Source organism: Trachinotus anak, unplaced genomic scaffold (genome assembly GCF_046630095.1).
Source record: "Trachinotus anak isolate AG129_WGS33_773 ecotype Australia unplaced genomic scaffold, CSIRO_AGI_Tana_v1 ptg000020l, whole genome shotgun sequence".
In the NCBI taxonomy this organism is placed as follows: domain Eukaryota; kingdom Metazoa; phylum Chordata; class Actinopteri; order Carangiformes; family Carangidae; genus Trachinotus; species Trachinotus anak.
In genome coordinates, this window is record NW_027273871.1 from 5,114,353 (window position 1) to 5,131,652 (window position 17,300).

The window sequence follows — 17,300 nt, forward strand, 5'->3', positions numbered from 1 at the left end:
GCTAAACAAATCACCACTTAATTTGGGGATTTCTGACTGCAAAGGTCGCTCTTGTTGACGTGTTCTTGCACGCCGGAGTAAACGGCACCTCCCGGACATTTCCCCGATGTCCCCCACCTTTGAAGAAGTCGTTTCGGAGAGGTCTGCCTGTGCTCAGGCTGTGACCCGACGTTACATCTCCGAGCCGCCATGTGTGCCGCGCTGTCCCCCGCCTGGAGGCGAGTAATCCTGGGGCCGTCCGCAGCTTCACATGCAGCCGCCGCCACGTTGACATTGCTGCGGGCTAACTAGCTAGCTAGCTAGTCGGCTAAGCGGCAGGCACCGGAACACCGCGCAGTCCAAACCAACAACAGTGTGAGCAAAGCCTGCATGTCTTGTTTTTTTTCTAACGCAGGCAGATAAATCGGTAAACTGACAGCGAGGTCACCGGGAAGCCGAGTCAAAATCTGCCAAAAAGACGCAGTGACACCGGATGGACGGTGCTATCCTTCAAAATAAAAGCTTGAATGTGTCTCAACATGAAAAGCACTAACTGGAGTAAGGAGAAGGTGTGAAATAGGAGTTGGAGAAAAAGACTGTCTGCTATATACATATTCAGGGATGCGACATGTTGGTCACTGTAAATTGATTATTTTCTTAAGAAATTCATTATTTAGTGTGTGTAATGTCAAAAACTGGGAAAGATTTTCCATTGACATCCCCCTTGGGCTTAAAAAGTCTTGTTTAGTCTGATCAGCATTGTCCACTAATCAATTGCAGATTATGATAACATTTTGTATTAGTTCAGCCTTGTTCTTATTTTCAGTTACATGTTAAAGCCAGACATTGCGGGCCTGCCTCCTCTTTAATAAAGGGTTGTGGACTGTGGAATTAACAGGGATAATGTTAGAAATAAGTCCAGGGAGTTATAAGTGAAACCCAAGTGAGATGTGTATACACACACTGATTATGTGTCTTTTGTTTTGGATTTAATAAATGAATCAGAATGTTGACCAAACCATCAAACAAGGAAAATACAGACATTCTCAAGACTTGGAAATTGTACTGCAAAAAAAAAAACTCCTGTAGTCTTTTGCACATTCCAGTTACTGTAAAAAGCATCTTTACAGTCATACAGTATGTAGCATTTTGTGTACGCCATTATATAGGAGGAAATAGTGATGACTGGGATAAGCAGAGCCGTCAAATTAACTGCTGAAGCTGTTCACGGGAAAATATGGTACCTTGTCTTTGTGAAAATGTATTTTATTTTGAAAACTGCCCAGGGGATCTTTTTCATATTTCTGCAAACTTGACTGATTAAAAGAGACTAATCATGTGACCACAAAGGACCATTCAGAGAGGAGGACTGTCCCAAACATTTTTATTTTTTTATTTTATTTTATTTTATTTTTTCAAAAAAGCAGGTATGAACCATAGTGTGAACACGTTTTTACAATCAACTGTGATTAATGGTAATAACATCAAAGCGAACCCTGTACTGAAGTGTTTTTGGTCTTGTTTACCATTTGTTTAGTCGATCATGTGTGAAACAATTAATCGATTGGTTGATCAGCAGAAAATTAATCAACAGCAAGTATTGGTCCAGCAAAAATGCCAGAGGTTCACTGGTTCCAGCAGTGAATATTTAATAGTTATTCATAAGAAATAGCCAACCAGCTGAAATAGGTAAAGTTTATTACCCACATACTGCGGGGCTATAACAGCTACCTGTAGTGAACCCTTGTTAATCTCTGATCTGTTTTTAAGTGTGAATGAACCAGTCCAGGATGCCAACACAATAACAGGCAGGATGGGAGGAAGCTGGGCATAATTAGAGGAACACGTACAATGAAATGTGGGTAGAAATATCAGCCGGAAATGAAGCAGGTTTTACATATTGTTTAAAGGGTAACAGGAGGAAATCAGCTCCTTAGTGATTTGGGTTGAAGATTAGGAGGTGGGGATCAAGTCTGTGACATAGCTCCTGTTTGTGTTTCCAATACATTAGTTTATTCATGTCAGACAAATAAAACCGACGACTGACGGTAAGAATATAAATGATCACATTGTATTTAATCACAGTGTTATGTGATGATTTGGTCATGATGACTTTTACTCAGTCTGAGAAAACTCCAGCTGCTGAGGAAGACTGTGAGAAGTTTTTAGCATCAAAATTGAACATTGAATTTGCAGTTAAAAATGCACTGATTTTACTCATGTTTACCACACTACATCATCCAGCCTGCATTTCAGTGTAGTTAAGATGGAAGCAAGACTTGTTTATAACAACACAAGATATCATTTAGCCTGCTAATTAAAACCGTGCCTCACACATTTAATCGAAAATGATAATTACAGCGTTTGGCTCAGTCTCCCTTCAGAGATAAAAGCTTGACTCTGTGGTAAAGAGAAACCATGAGAATGCATCTTATTAACAGTACTTACAAACAGAAAATATTACAGTCAATAAAGAAGAATTTGACACAAAATAGTACGATGTATCTGACTCCTGGTCAGGTGTCTTCCTCTCTCCAGCTACAGAGAAAACCCTTAATCAAATGGAAGTTCTGGTTTGGCTCTTTGGCAACGATGTTTCCCGGATAAATGATCATTAAAAAATGAAAAATCTCTGCACATGTGAATATGTCACGCATATGTCAGAGGGAAGTGTAACTTGAGTCAAATTTCTTATACAGTGGATTCCCAACGTCTGAGACCACTTTGCCATTTAGATCCCACTGTAGTTTCATACAGAGGCCACACAGAGCCAGTACTTCCAGTCAGCACACACACTGACATCCGGGTAATTCGCTCCTGAATCCACACTGTTATGAGCTGTAGCTACACAAGCCAAGGTTTAATAAGCCCAGGTTTAATAAGTGTGACTGACAATGTACACAAGACGATCATATAAAGACACTCACTGGCCACTTTATCACTTTATCAGGTACACCTGTTCAACTGCTTCTTAATGCAAATATCAGCTAATCACATGGCAGCAGCCCAGTGCATTTAGGCAGGTAGACATGGTCAAGACGAGCTGCTGAAGTTCAAACCGAGCATCAGAACGGGGAAGAAAGGTGATTTAAGTGATTTTGAACGTGGCATGGCAGGCCGGTCTGAGTATTTTAGAAACTGCTGATCTACTGGGATTTTCCCACACAACCATCTCCAGGGTTTATAGAGAACGGTCAGAAAAAGAGAAAATATCCAGCGAGCGTCAGTTCTCTTGGAGAAAATGCCTTGTTGATGCCAGAGGTCAGAGGAGAATGGCCAGACTGCTTCCAGCTGATAGGAAGGCAACAGTCACTCAAATAACCACTCGTTACGACCGAGGTCTGCAGAAGAGCATCTCTGAACGCACAACCAACGAACCTTGAAGCAGATGGGCTACAGCAGCAGAAGACCACGCCGGGCCCACTCCTGTCAGCTAAGAACAGGAAACTGAGGCTGCAGTTCACACGGGCTCAACAAAACTGGACAATAGAAGATTTGAAAAACGTCCCCTGGTCTGATGAGTCTCAATTTCTGCTGCGACATTCGGATGGTAGGGTCAGAGGTCAATAACATGAACGCATGGTTCCATCCTGCCTTGTATCAATGGTTCAGGCTGGAGGTGGTGTAATGGTGGGGGGGATATTTTCTTGGCACACTCTGGGCCCCTCAGTACCAACTGAGCATCGTTTAAACACCACAGCCTACCTGAGTATTGATTACTGATGCTGCTTCCAGCAGGATAACACACCATGTCACAAAGCTCAAATCATCTCAAACTGGTTTCTTGAACATGACAATGAGTTCACTGTGCTCAGACGGCCTCCACAGTCACAGATCTAAATCCAAGAGATGTGTTGGAATGGGAGATTCACATCATGGATGTGCAGCCGACAAATCTGCAGAAACCTCTGATCCTGTCATGTCAATATGGACCAAACTCTCTGAGGAATGTTTCCAGCACCTTGTTGAATCTGTGCTACAAAGAATTAAGGCAGTTCTGAAGGAAAAAGGGTTCCAACCAGGTACTAGCAAGGTGTATCTAATAAAGTGGCCAGTGAATGGATATTTAAACTGATGCAAGTTTGTAAAGAGGACATGGCCACTAGAGGGCTCTCTGTCAAAGATGATTCATGGTGAGAAGCTTTTCACCCTGGGCAGTGAAAGGTCCACATTCTGGTCTGTAGAAATGAAACACCATGACCACAACTAACATGGTGCATAATTACACAGGTTTACAGGTTTACACAGGTTGCAACTTCACGTCTCTGTGTAATAATTTATTGTGCTGTTGATGTATTGATGTCTCGTGGCTCCCGAGTCTCTCACTGCTCCAAAACATATGAAAGAAGTCTTTATTGCATCTTGGACATTTAGAAGATACTGAAGCACAAGGTTGGTGTAATTTAAAGGGACAGTAATACGCACACTGTAAGAAATTAAGCTGGATCAATAGGTCATATTTGTGTTTGTGAGAATGGATTGTGAGTCTTTCAATATTTTTTTTCCAAATTTTCAGCTGCAGAGCTCTTACCAATTCTTTTCACTGGATAAATGGTCATTAAAAATGTGGGGAAAAGTCTCTGCTAATGTAAAATAAATCTTGGCAAAGGTGCCACTATTCACTATAAATCTCACAATTTTATCATACGACAAAACAATATCCACATAACACAAAACTATCACTATGAACTGTGTAAATAACAAAAAACAGAAGTTGTGTTTTTTTAAAATGCCAAACTACCCATAATTACTGGGCTGTTATTTATTCTGGGAAAATGTTTAACAGCTTTGTTCCATTTACTGGCTCCTTTTCAGAAGATATTTGCAAAAATGAGAGGAAGGGAGATGACATTGTTGGAGCCGCAGCAACTAGTTGATCAGTCGATAACTAATAAGTAGTGAATTACTATTTCATTCGTGGGGATTGTATTGCCTTTTTTATATCCATCGAAATTGGTAACTTGGGTTTATTCTTTTAAAAACCCTTAAAATTCAAAAATGTCCTTTGTGAATGTTCGGCTTTTATTTTGAAAATGATGTACGGAAGTAGTACTTAGTCAGACGGCCTTGAGGCTTTTATTTTACTGTGACCGGAAGTGCGTCGTTTTATTGTGTCGTACTTGACACTTGTGTTTTCTGTTCCCTGGGGCCACAGTGTTTTCAACGGGACTCAACTTACTACTTACTGGACCCGCTATGGCCGCTTGACCCGGGCTGAAATATCCTCCTTGTGTTATCATTTCTTCGGGACATTTGCACAAACTTTTTCCTGATAAACTTTCGTCTTTTGTATAGTTTTTATGTCAAGAAATAAGGATGCAACCCCCACCGAGAAAGGTGAGTTTTCCCGTCGTAGCCTCCAAAGCTAACGTTACTTGTCTGGAAACGCTCTCGACGAACTGGTGCATATTTAATGGTTGAAAGTGTACGCTTTGTTGCCTGTCGGCCGGTTTAAACGATGAACTCACCTTTTTATTTTGCATATGTGTACTACTTTGTTGCTTTACGCGTTTAATTTGCTTCTGCTGTTCCTTGAAATAGCAGCAAAGGAAGAAAACTAGTTTAAAAAAAAGTCCCATGTGCCGCAGTTTTTTAGGGGGAATAGCTCCGTTAACGTTCCCCGTTCCCTCTCGAATGTCCTGCCAAACACAGTCAAAATCTGACACCATTTCCCGTTCTCCGTGTCGACAAAGCTCATACCGCTGAGAGAAAAGCTAAACATACTCTAAGAAACAACTTGACCGAGGTGTTGTGTTCAATCGGCGCACAAATGATTCACCAAGCAATACTTAAGTTCAAGTAAATACCACTTTGGTTCACAGTGGTCCCAGTGCCATCGGCGGTCTAACTTTCAAGCTGAGAGGAGGAAGATTGTGGCAATAGCAGGCAAAAAGTTTGGATATTACACAAATGAAATGCAGGTTGCGTTTTTTGTCCATGCCGATTTTGATAGTAGATTCACATTTATTAAATGGGTATCAAATTAAGCCTTGCTCTGTCATTAAATTATGCTTGACGGTACGGAAGAGTAAATTGACAGATTTTCATATGTAGTTTGGTGTGTTTTTTCGCATTCAAGGGAAGTCTGGTGGAAAAGAAGAAAAACAGTCGTTGTCGTCAAAGAGTATTTTTGGCTCACTAACCGACTCAGCTTAAGAGTAAAGAATAGTTTTAAGCCTTTTAGTTTAGTTTAGTAAACTTAAAAACACTCATCTTAGCAAAGTCTGCTTATGTGCGAAAAAATGTTGATGTGGTATCATATTTCAATAACATGGCTCAAAGGCACAGAAACTTGACCATTTCTTCCCCAGTAGGTTTTGAAAAATACAATGCTGTTAATTGAAATTGAATAATGTATGTTTTGTTAAATGGCAAAAGCTATGTCTGTGACCAAGAACTGTCTAAATATATGTGTGGGTTGTTCACTATTCAGTGTTTTTGGGACATTTTAATTGATCTCTGCAAGGCCTGACTCTTTGACTGAGCTGACATTTATAGGTGATTCCTGCTGCAGGTATCTTAAGAGACCTAGATTTGGGCTACAATTACAGTAGGTTGTTAGTGCCAAGCAGATATTTTAAGTTTGCTTGTGACATGGCATTTATTTTGACGTTTTAAATGTTGGAAGTAGACCAGTGTGGTAAAAGATTCACAGTTTCTTCTTCATTTTTAGCTGCAGTTATTGAACTCTAATCTGGATCACAAATGAAATGAGGACGAAAAATGTGTTCCTGTTGACACCACTCCCACTTATCAGTAATGAGACCTGGTCACTGCACTTCATAATTTATCTGACAGCCAATTAGAAACCCAGAGAGACTCACTCGCACCTGACCAGAGATACTGCTTAATAATGACTAGAGCTCCTTTTCACTTATAATGATTGATTTGAAAATAAGTTATTGAACTGGGAACAGTTTGGTTTCAGGAGTCACCAGGTCTCTGTGAAGAGTAATAAGTAAACTCGCCATCTTGCTGCAGCAAGTAATGTTCCACTATTTCCAAAATGGTCCAAGATGGTCAATACAACTGTCAAAGACCCATTCTATTTGTAATAAGGTAGGTTTAAAGCAAACACTAACGAGCTGTTGCTATCTATTCCTGTATTTCCTATTTTCACTAAAAGGTTTTCTCAGCCGGTTAACATGTTAACATACCTTAATTAAGGCTGCAGCTAATGATTATTTCAATGTTGATGATGATTTTGATGAATTTGAATGGGATCTAATGATTCTTTTCTCATATTCCTATAATCAGTTGTTTAAAATATCAGAAAAAAAATTCCTAAAGGCCGAGATGATCCCATGAAATTGATTTTTATCCAACTAAAAGTTCAAAATCTACAAATGTGAGACAAAAACAAAGCCTGGACCTAGTGAATATTTTGCAGTTTTACTTGAAAACTTCAGAGGCGACTGAAATAGTTGCTGACTATTTTTTCTGTTGATCAACTAATGGATTAATTGACTAATTATTGCAGCTCCAAGCTTAATACAACATATTACTTTCAGACTAATAAGCAGCAAGAGTGACTGAGCACTGCTCCGTGGTTTAAAAATATCTACAGCACTCCAAGGTTGATTTCCACCACCAGCTGCAGTGACTGTTTGTTCTGTGATTGACAGGCTGAAGACTGGGGTTGTTAAATGATGTGAAATGTTCTATATTTTCTTATTGTTGCAAACTCCAGGAGAAAAACACAAATAACACATGTACTCTGTGCAGCCAAGGACTGATACATCTCATTCTTCTGTCCCATAGAGCTCCATATAACTATAACTATTAAAAACACATCAATGAGCCACACCGTCGCACTGACATAGAAGCCAAATAATGATGCTAAATTCACTATCTTGGGGTTGGGTATTTTGGTTTGGTAAAATAAGAGATTCTACATTACTTTGGGCGTAAACAGTCATCTTTCACCATTTTGTGGCATTTTATTGACAAAACGATTCATCGATCAGTCGGAAAAATAAGTGGTAAGTTAAGTCAATTGTTAGTTTCAGCCCAAATTCAATGTACGTCAAAGAAAAGCATCAAACCCTCACATTTGAGAAGTTAAAACAAAATAATTTTTCACCCTTTTGCTTGAAAAATAACTGAAATGATTCATCAGTTGTAAGAATAGTTGATTAATGGTTTATCTTAATTTTAGTTGTGATTATTTAACTTTAAACAGGCTCATGATTGAAATAGGGAAGAAAAAAAACAACTGCTGACAACACGCCCAGCTGTCAGTAATGATGCCTGGTCACTGCACTTCATAATTAATCTTAAGGCCAATTAGAAACCCAGAGAGATTAATTTCACCTGGTCCGAGCTGCTGTGTGATAATGAGTGCAGCTCATTTTCACTAATACCAGTTGTGAGCTCAGCTGATTCACCACCGGCCTCTAGAGTCATTGGTAAACCTGTGGGGAATAGTTTGTGAAACGGCTCTGCGGTTTTCAGATGGGAGGAATCAGCTGAAGAAGAAAGGTGTGACTCCCCAGATTCTTTCTAATAAGACGTGTTTTCTATTTCCACTTTTCCTCCAGGTCCGGGTCACCCAGGAGCTGAAACACACTCATGCAGAGCAGATGAGCAGATTACACATCAAACACCAGGCAGAATGTGACCTCCTGGAGGACCTGAGGTGAGCAGTCAGAGGTCAAACCGCAGTCAAGTTGGTGCTGTGGAGTGAAGAGTGCATTATTTGCCAGAGAAAAAGATGGAACCTCCTTTCCAGCACCTTTGTTTGGGGAAAAAAAACTTTCTAAGGGGACAAAACATTTTAGACTGATCCCGTAGGGAAGGTTTCTTAGAGATGCCAACAGCGAGTCCTCATACCTGAAGCCTTTTCTCTCATAAAAGTGAAACATTAAATAACACAACTTCCATTAGGGCAGAATGTAAACGTTTTAAATATCTACATCATGAAAATTTGCTTTTCTACCAAATGTACAAAAGTTTATTTTATTTTTTGGCCACATCGTCCAACCCTTGTTTTCACTTGTTGGGATTTGGCAGCAAACCACAACACAAACCATGACAAACTCTCATAGCTTAAAGTGGTCTTAATAGACACTTGTAGCAGTGACTAACTCCCAATGATGTGTAATAAACAGATTTAAAGAAGATGGCTACAAGCCCTAACAACTAGAAAACAAAAAAAAACATAATACAAAACTTTCAATTGAAGCTGATGTTGTTATCTGCTGTTGTGTCCCGTCCTCAGATGTAATGTGTTCTCCGCTTTTTCCAAACATACAAAAACGTCTTTATATTCCGGCCAATACGGTAATTTTGGTCTTTATGTTGAAGCATCGAGTTAATTAAAGGGTGAGACTTGTTTGTGCTTACATTCAATTAAAAGTAAGACAGTTAGTGTTATCCGCCCACAATCAGAGGAAGTTTGTTTTCTTACATTCTTGTAGAATCGATTCATTCTTCACTATCCCTCTGTGGCTCTTTGATTTTAAATAAGTGTGAGTAAATATTTCTTCTTGGTCCAGTTCTAGCGTCCTGTGATTGTCTGAACATTGTTTGACAGGACTTTCCGCCTTTTTAAAAAACAGATATTGGCAACTTAAATCCAGAAGTGCATTAGTCTTAAGATTTGAGGATCAGGTTGAGCAGACACTGGTCTGAAGAGACACACAGGGAGCTTTAACACTGTGTTCAGATGCATAGGGTGTTAAGGGCTGAAAAGCCAAAAGTTGTGGTTGCGTTTTCAGCCTTAGTGTTGGGTTGAGTTGACAGCCTACTGGCTCCCCACTTCCTGTCTGTGGTTGGTGGCAGAGCTCTGAACCTCCAAACAGCTGGAAGTTAAGGTCATAGAGAGCTGCCAGATGTTCTGACTGCCCTCAATCGCTCGCTGTGGGAGGCTCAGTAACATTACTCTGCCAGACACAATGTGAAACTCGCCCGGTGGAGAATTTGCGGGGGTCACTCCCTGATCTTACACGAGAAATGATTCAGCAAACTGGAAACTGGGTTTGGTTGTCAGCAAAAGCTCTGTTTGGGAAAATGACAGGAAGTGAGTGCGGTGTGGGGGGGCGGCAGTGGAAGAGAGGGAACCTTGGAAATGTAGACAAGAGGAAGCGAGCGAAGGAAGAGAGGGAAGCTCCCAGGAAGTACACCAGATTGTTTAGAGTCAGGGTGGAGCATGACGGTCAAGTCTGGACATGTTTAATGACTTAATGATGATTTGGCTGCCGTCATGTTTTTCCCAGGGCACTGACCTTTCTTCTTTTCTTAGACTTTTGTGTTAAATTAATGTGCAGCACAACTTAGCTTGTTACTGTTATTGTAAATCAACCCTGTCACAGTTTAACACAAGTATAAAAACAATATTTACCGACATGCCTCACATATCTCAACACGTTGCATATGTGTTTACAAAACCAGCCAAACATTTTCAGCTATTTTAAAACATTACCAGAGACATTTTTGTTGGTCTGTGAGAATCAAAAAGTGCTTCATTATAAACTCACAGTTTTGCATCAACATCTCATGAACATGCACAAACAGGGAAATCCATCATAGAAGAGGAAGTAAAAGCAAACCTTTCTGCAACTGTAGCCACAGTAAAGCTAACAAAAATGACTGTAATCTGTTTAGTCCTCAGTTGGGACTTTTGTCAGACTGTGTCATTAGAAACATCTATGTTAAGCATCACAGGAAGGAAACAAGAGGAAGTGGTAGGGAAAATATAAACAATTAGTTCAGACAGACAGCTGACTCACAGAAGAAAATGAGGAGTTTAGTTTTTAGACTGGCTCGATGTGAAAGAGAGCAAACTGTAAATACTCATGATAATACCAAGACAAGATGAAGTCTTGATGAAAACTCAGCACAACAACACATTAACACTAAGTCAACCTGACAAACACCTTAAACAGTGTGAGCATTGTAGCCTCTGAGTTATAAGGTTATACTTTTAAAGATATAGCTCAACTTATTTTGTGTTGGATCTGGATGTTCGGTGGCACACACCACCTCGTAGTGTTGGATAATAACAAACACCAGGACCGCAACCATGTTGTGTTTGGCAGAGGAAACTGCGGGACAGGAACACACCACCGTACCATGTTGGCTCTCTGTTACATGTACACTGGGAGAGGGAAAGGGGAGGGATGTTTAAATTCTGTGATGGTTTTATTGAGACTCTATTCACATACAGACCTTCAATAAAATAACTGAGCCACTAAAAATATAAAATCCACAAAATACAGAATAAAACATTTTGTTGTTTTTTGACAACATGCTATTAAATTTAAGTCATCTTTAATTTTTGTGATTGTACAGTAATCAAAGCCACAATAATGTTGATGAATATGTTTTTATAACTTTTGGTGACACTTGTGACCAAGGGCTTAAAGGTGCTGACTATGAACGGCAGTGTCCCTGGTTCAAGTCCAACTGGGGACCTTTGTTGGATGTCGTTCGCCTTTTTCCTGTGATCTATTTACTGCTGCCTCACTAATAAAGGCATAAATACCCTCAGAAATATGAGTATAAATGGATACCACCTGATTGCAGTGGTCAAAGAAATTAATTATACGAGGAATCTGAAAGAACCTTAAAGGAATAGTTCAGCATTTTGGGAAATAGACTTGTTTGGTTTCTTGCTGAGAGTTAGATGAGAAGTTTGGTATCACTCTCGTGTCTGTCTGTTAGATATGAAGCTTTGAATTAATTAGCAACTAGCACAGATTAGCATAAAGACTGGAAAAAGGAGGAAACAACAAGACTTGGCTTTGTCCAAATTTAAAAGCCACCTACCAGCACAGCTAAAGCGACAACAACCCAGTCACTCTCCACACCCTGCTGCTGTTTCCCAAGTAGTTTGAGCACATAACCCCCTTTAAAACAACACTTTTTTACATTTCTGTTTGTGTACAAATAACACAAACTAATATAAGGTGTCTTTTTGAGATTTCGAGGCACCGGTTGACAGATTTTTTTTTGTTTCTGTATGATAATGTCAATCCACCCACCACCATGATAAACAGGTATTTATTGGCAGCAAAATCAAGGTTGGCACAGCAACATGAGTGTAATTGAGAGAAGGCAATAATGAAAAATGCCACTCTCTGCCCCCACCATCCTGTTTCATTCATTGTTGTTTATTGCACTAATGACTATACTATAATGTTTTTTCCTTAGATACATAGATATGTTGGTTATAGTCTCATCCTTTATTCTCATTCACTATTTTCCTCCTCTTCAGGAGTTTCAGCCAAAAGAGGGCAGCTGTGGAGAGAGACTACGCCCAGGTAAGTAAATCTGAACCCTATGTGGTCTTTCTCACACTGTGATTGATGCTTGTCAACATCATCACTGCCCTGCCTTGTCATTTGCGTTTCTAAAAATACAGTTATTTTTTTTTATGATATTGTCCTCTAAAGACACCATATGACAGTGGGATTGAGGATGTGGGCCTAAGAAAGCTCGTAGTTCTCATGTGGCTAGATAACTCATGAATGGTAACCAGCCGCAGAAAAAAACACCACAACAGAGAGAGCGATCCGCCGGCTCGTTTCCTCCTCGCTGTGTTGTTTTTGCCCACAGCTTCCTGAAGACGTTAATGGCCGGTCTGAAAGCTCTTCTCTCCTCCTCGGCTGCGTTCAGGTTTTGCAGCCATGTGAGGAATGTCCACCACCACTGTGAAGAGAGGGGGGGCATGTCTGTCGTTATCCACAGCATCCTTATATGTCTGTTTGCCCATGTGCGTTTGAGCTCTGGTCTTCATACGTGGACGACTCAGATTATAATGTGGACAGTTTGACACAAGTCTGGATCCTTTGGTTCTTTGAAGCTGCTTTAAAAATTCATCTGGAACTTCTTTCAGAGCAACGAGTCCTTAAGCCCAAAGTGAAGTGTCCTGACCAAGAGTTTAGCACAAATGAATTTATTTTTAGATACAGATGGCTCGCCTTCGTAGAGATCTAATGAAGGGAAATGTTGATATGATTATGATTTTAGACGACAGCATGCAAAAAGCCGTCACTGGCATTTAATTTGAATTGGAAATTTTTGTCATATGAACAGTAAAACCTATTAAGATATTAACTGCAGAACTCATTTTCCTGAAAATTTTTCCTTTTATAAGAAATATTACTGCTTTATGTTGATAGCAGCCTTATGATTATCACTTAGAAGTTCCTTGCATGTCCAGTAGGGAGAACCTCAACATGCACCATCATAACTCATCATCTAGGCACATTCACAACTATTATCTAATTTAACAGTGTGGAAAGTGTGCAAACATTGTGTAGCACAAAGTAGCACATAAAATCAGACTTATGTCCATGAATCTGTCGCCCTATTGGATGCTAGGAATACATCTACTTCATATAAGTGCAATCACATGATCAGCACTCAGCCAAAAATGAGCGCTGATCATTGTTCCAAAATCTCTACTGATTTTGAGTTTATTAGAAGCACGAGCACGAGATAACTTCGTCCACAAGTCCTCAGACGACCCTCAAAGCACCAAAGGCTCTGGTCCTGAGGGGTGTTTCATACAGGGGGCTCAGAAAATCAGGGCTTATTGTGCAAAGCCAGAAGAGCAAAAATCGTGTAATTCTCCAAATATTTATGGTCTGGACTGTATGTGGACTTTTATTAGAGTGTATTCAGTATCACATTCACCGCCACAGACAGCCGACCTGAAGAGGCTCTTGCTGCTTTTGGAATTGCCTGTAGAAATTTAAGAGCATACTTAACTTCTATTTCCTTTAAGTTTAATTAGTATCCTCGCATTTTGTAACACCCCATTGAGCTGGGCCACCTTAAATGCCTTGAACTAAGTACCGTATAAACCGAAAAAGAAATCATGGGGTTGTACATACAAGGTTAATCATGCACCTTAAACTGATTAGAGCCAGTCAGCGTCTTAAATGTCTATAGATTATAAAGCTTTGTGCTCGTCTTCCTGTGAAGAGAAGCTAAAAGTGGAAACCCCTTCTGACTCCTGCTGTTGTAAATCTCTGATACCTGTTTGTACATTATTTATGATGCCTGGCCGGGTCCATGTTATCATGTCACCTTGCATGAAAGATTCACATTGTCTCAGGACGAGGGAAGAAAAGCAGGAGCACGGCACTAAACTCTGCACACAAGAGAACCCTGGAGAGCACTGTAAAAAATAATTTCATTGATCCAGCACAATAATGCATCTGTAATTATTACCATCAGTTGAACCGTGTTTGGACTTACATTTTTCTATGGTACACACCCTCTTGGACTAATTCCTGATTGGCTACATAGTGCATTTAAAATTGTGAGCATGTGTCTGGCAGCTGAATTGAATGAATCAGCTGGTTTATAAACGGACAAGGACGAGAATAAACAATGGAAAGGCTTTTGAAAATGTGTAAGTCTATGTTAGATTTAAAAAGAAAAATCTTTGTATGTGCTAAAAAATTATGTCGTAATATCTAAATTAACTTATCGGTGTTGGTACCTTCCCTATGCACATATATAAAACTGTTAGTCACCTAATTTGAGGACAAGGAAATAAAAGGATAGAAAAAGAAAAGTCAGACTAAAGCACGTGCAGCTTACAGGCTTGTTTTTGTAACGCTGTGCATGTGTGTTTTATTGGATATGCATGCCTTAGTTATACCATTGTTTTGAAAGTCAGATTTTGTCAGAGCTGAGCAGTGAAACATAGTTCTGTGTTCCCCCGCTTAATAAATAAGTTGTGAGTCTTTATCGAAGTTGGGCGAGATGATATCTGATGATCTTTGAAGACAGTCTGTGTGTATCTCACTTTTATTTTCAGTTTATATCACTTTAGTTTCCTCAGACTCATTCCATCATATCTCAAACCATCTACAACTAAATGATCAGGTGATCAACAGCAACAATATTGATATACAGCTGTTTTTTATTTAAAATGCCAGAAATTCACCGTTCCAGCTTCTCAGATATGAGTATTTGCTGTTTATTGAGTCGTTTGGTATTAGATGTGAATATGTCAACTTGGGATTTTGGAATTGCTGGAGTTGGTTTGTTGCTGTTTTCTGATGTTTTACAGACTAAACAACTCATTGATTAATCGATAAAAACATACATTAAGTTAATTAAAGTAAACTATTATTCAATTAGGAAAATAATGTTGATAATTAATGGGTCACTTTTAATGTTTGGTCAAAGGCCTCTCAGGTTGAAGCTCAAGCTTATGCCCAAGGTGTCGCGCTTACCGCTCCCCCTAGAGGCCCGGAGCACTTCCGTTGTGTTGCGTATGCACTGGTTTTCTGTTGCATTTGTTTTTGCGTTGTTTCTGTAATTGCAGCGCGTTCGTTGTTAATTTATTTGTCTTGGCTTCTTGCAGCGTGTTTTTTCATTTGCAGCACATCTCAGTTGTATTTGTTCTGTATTTTCGTATGCCTTCTTGAATCCTGCGTCGTTTCTGAATTTTCCGCTTGTTTCTTCTCATGGAAGTGTCGTGGGCCGTTGCAGAGTATTTGCCAGTTAAGGCCAAAATGCCAAAACATTTGCTTCTTAAATGTGTGCATTCCTCTGTTTTATATCATTGTAGACTGAATACATTGGGATTTCAGACTATTGATTGGAAACAACAAGACATTTGAAGACATCATCTTGCCTGTGAGACATTGTAATGGACATTTTCCACAGTTTTCTGACAATTGATAGACAAACATTTGAATTTGATTAGAAATAATCCTCAGATTAATTAATAATGATGACTGATTGCTTACTGCAGCCCTTAAATGAATGAAATGTCTTCATTGCGTGCTTTATTAGTTTGAAAGGTGTTCTGTGTGTCTGGGCCATGCTCCCTGCTAGTTATGGGATCAATTAGACACCCGCTGCCAATGGTTGAATCAAAGTGGGTCAGAGTGTCTCTGGAACACTTTGTTCCCTTTCGTTACAACCCCCTCTTTTTTTTTAAAATCCCATCTCTTTACGCGCCTTTTTCTGGGTCTCTTACACCTGCAAGCTGCTTTAGCCATTAGCCGATTGCTATTCAAATCACACTTTGTGGTAAAATGTCCTCCTCTGTGCGGCTCTTCCTCTGCCGTCCTCGCATCCCTCCTCCTCCTCCCCTTCCCTTGTTCCCATCACACTATTCAGGCGCGTCCGCTAGGCTAGCTCAGTTTGGCGATTCTCTGTCTATCGGAGTCCCACAATGGCCTGGTTTGTAGCGGCTTTGAAGCTCTGGCACCAAGATCACCAAGACCAACGAGTCCAGCATAACAGGGTTGTCTTTTCACAGTGGACAGAGGAAGGATAGATAGACTCATTTCCTTGATGGGCACTTGGAGGGGCCTAAAGAAAAAAAAACACTTGAGTGAGCAATAAAAAAACAAAGGCACAAAAAATACATATGTGATGTATCTTAAGATTTGCAGCATGAGGTTGAAAACCATTTTCTTTCTGGAACGACAAATATATAAAGAATTTTCCCACATATTTCACATCTCTGGACTTAAAAAACACTCAACACTCTGAGCTGTGTTTACTGTCGTTTCTTACCCAGAGATCTAGTTCACCTCCCACGATTCTCAGTAAAATAAGAACTTAAAAGGAACTAAGATAACTTTTTATTCCTCATGAGTGTTTAACTTGCACAATAACTTCTGCTTGGTGGTTAGCGCTGTTGCTAGCACTGTAGTTGTGGAGTTTGCATGTTCTCCCTGTGCCTGCGTGGGTACTCCGGCTTCCTCCCACAGTCAAAACACATTAAGGTTAACTTGTGATTGTAAAAAGTGCCCATAGGCGTAAATGTGAGCGTGGCTGGTTGCTATATGTCAGTGCTGTGATAGACTGGTGATCTGTCCCCGCCCCCGTCCAATGTCAGCTGGGATTGGCTCCAGACCCTATAAGGATAACTGGTATGGCTAATGGATGGATTTTGAGTTTTGTGGATGTAGGTTTGTCTTGCTGGACCACTCAATGCATCATCACTGCTCTGCTGCAAAACGAACACAAAATGCACAACCTCTGTCCTAATATGAAATCAGTTGTAATAATAAGGTAATTTTTTTTGTGCCATTTAACATTTGTTTTAATGTTGGTTTATTCTGAACTGATGTTGTAAACACCATTTTAAAGCTGTATTAATGGCCAAGAGTCATATCTCAAATTGTACATATTATGACATCAATGTCATGTAACTTATTTGGTGTCTACATTCAGTATATTTTGTTCATCGTCATGATGACGACCTATCAGCACTGAGGTGTAATAAAACTTTTTTGGGAGCTGTAATCTAACCTTACCCTCCCACTGAGTAGACAGAAAGTCTGCGCTCCTATAAAACTGCAGCACCAAAACTAACAGAAGAGGCCTGTTGTGATAAT

The 17,300-nt window shown here is 39.9% G+C and overlaps 2 protein-coding genes across 2 annotated transcripts in view; one reads left to right on the forward strand and one right to left on the reverse strand.

The window, feature by feature from the left end:
* The window catches only part of foxred1 (FAD-dependent oxidoreductase domain containing 1), an 11,504-nt gene extending 10,144 nt beyond the window's left edge, over positions 1-1,360 (reverse strand). Inside the window, exon 1 of the mRNA XM_071506452.1 lies at positions 118-1,360. Coding sequence (XP_071362553.1) covers positions 118-274 — 157 coding nt within the window. The 5' untranslated portion in view covers positions 275-1,360. The remainder of the gene's footprint in view (positions 1-117) is intronic.
* Positions 1,361-5,068: 3,708 nt separating this feature from the next.
* The window catches only part of LOC139637611 (F-BAR and double SH3 domains protein 2-like), a 39,587-nt gene continuing 27,355 nt past the window's right edge, over positions 5,069-17,300 (forward strand). The window contains exons 1-3 of the mRNA XM_071506451.1: positions 5,069-5,316; positions 8,520-8,617; positions 12,197-12,242. Coding sequence (XP_071362552.1) covers positions 5,296-5,316; positions 8,520-8,617; positions 12,197-12,242 — 165 coding nt within the window. The 5' untranslated portion in view covers positions 5,069-5,295. The remainder of the gene's footprint in view (positions 5,317-8,519; positions 8,618-12,196; positions 12,243-17,300) is intronic.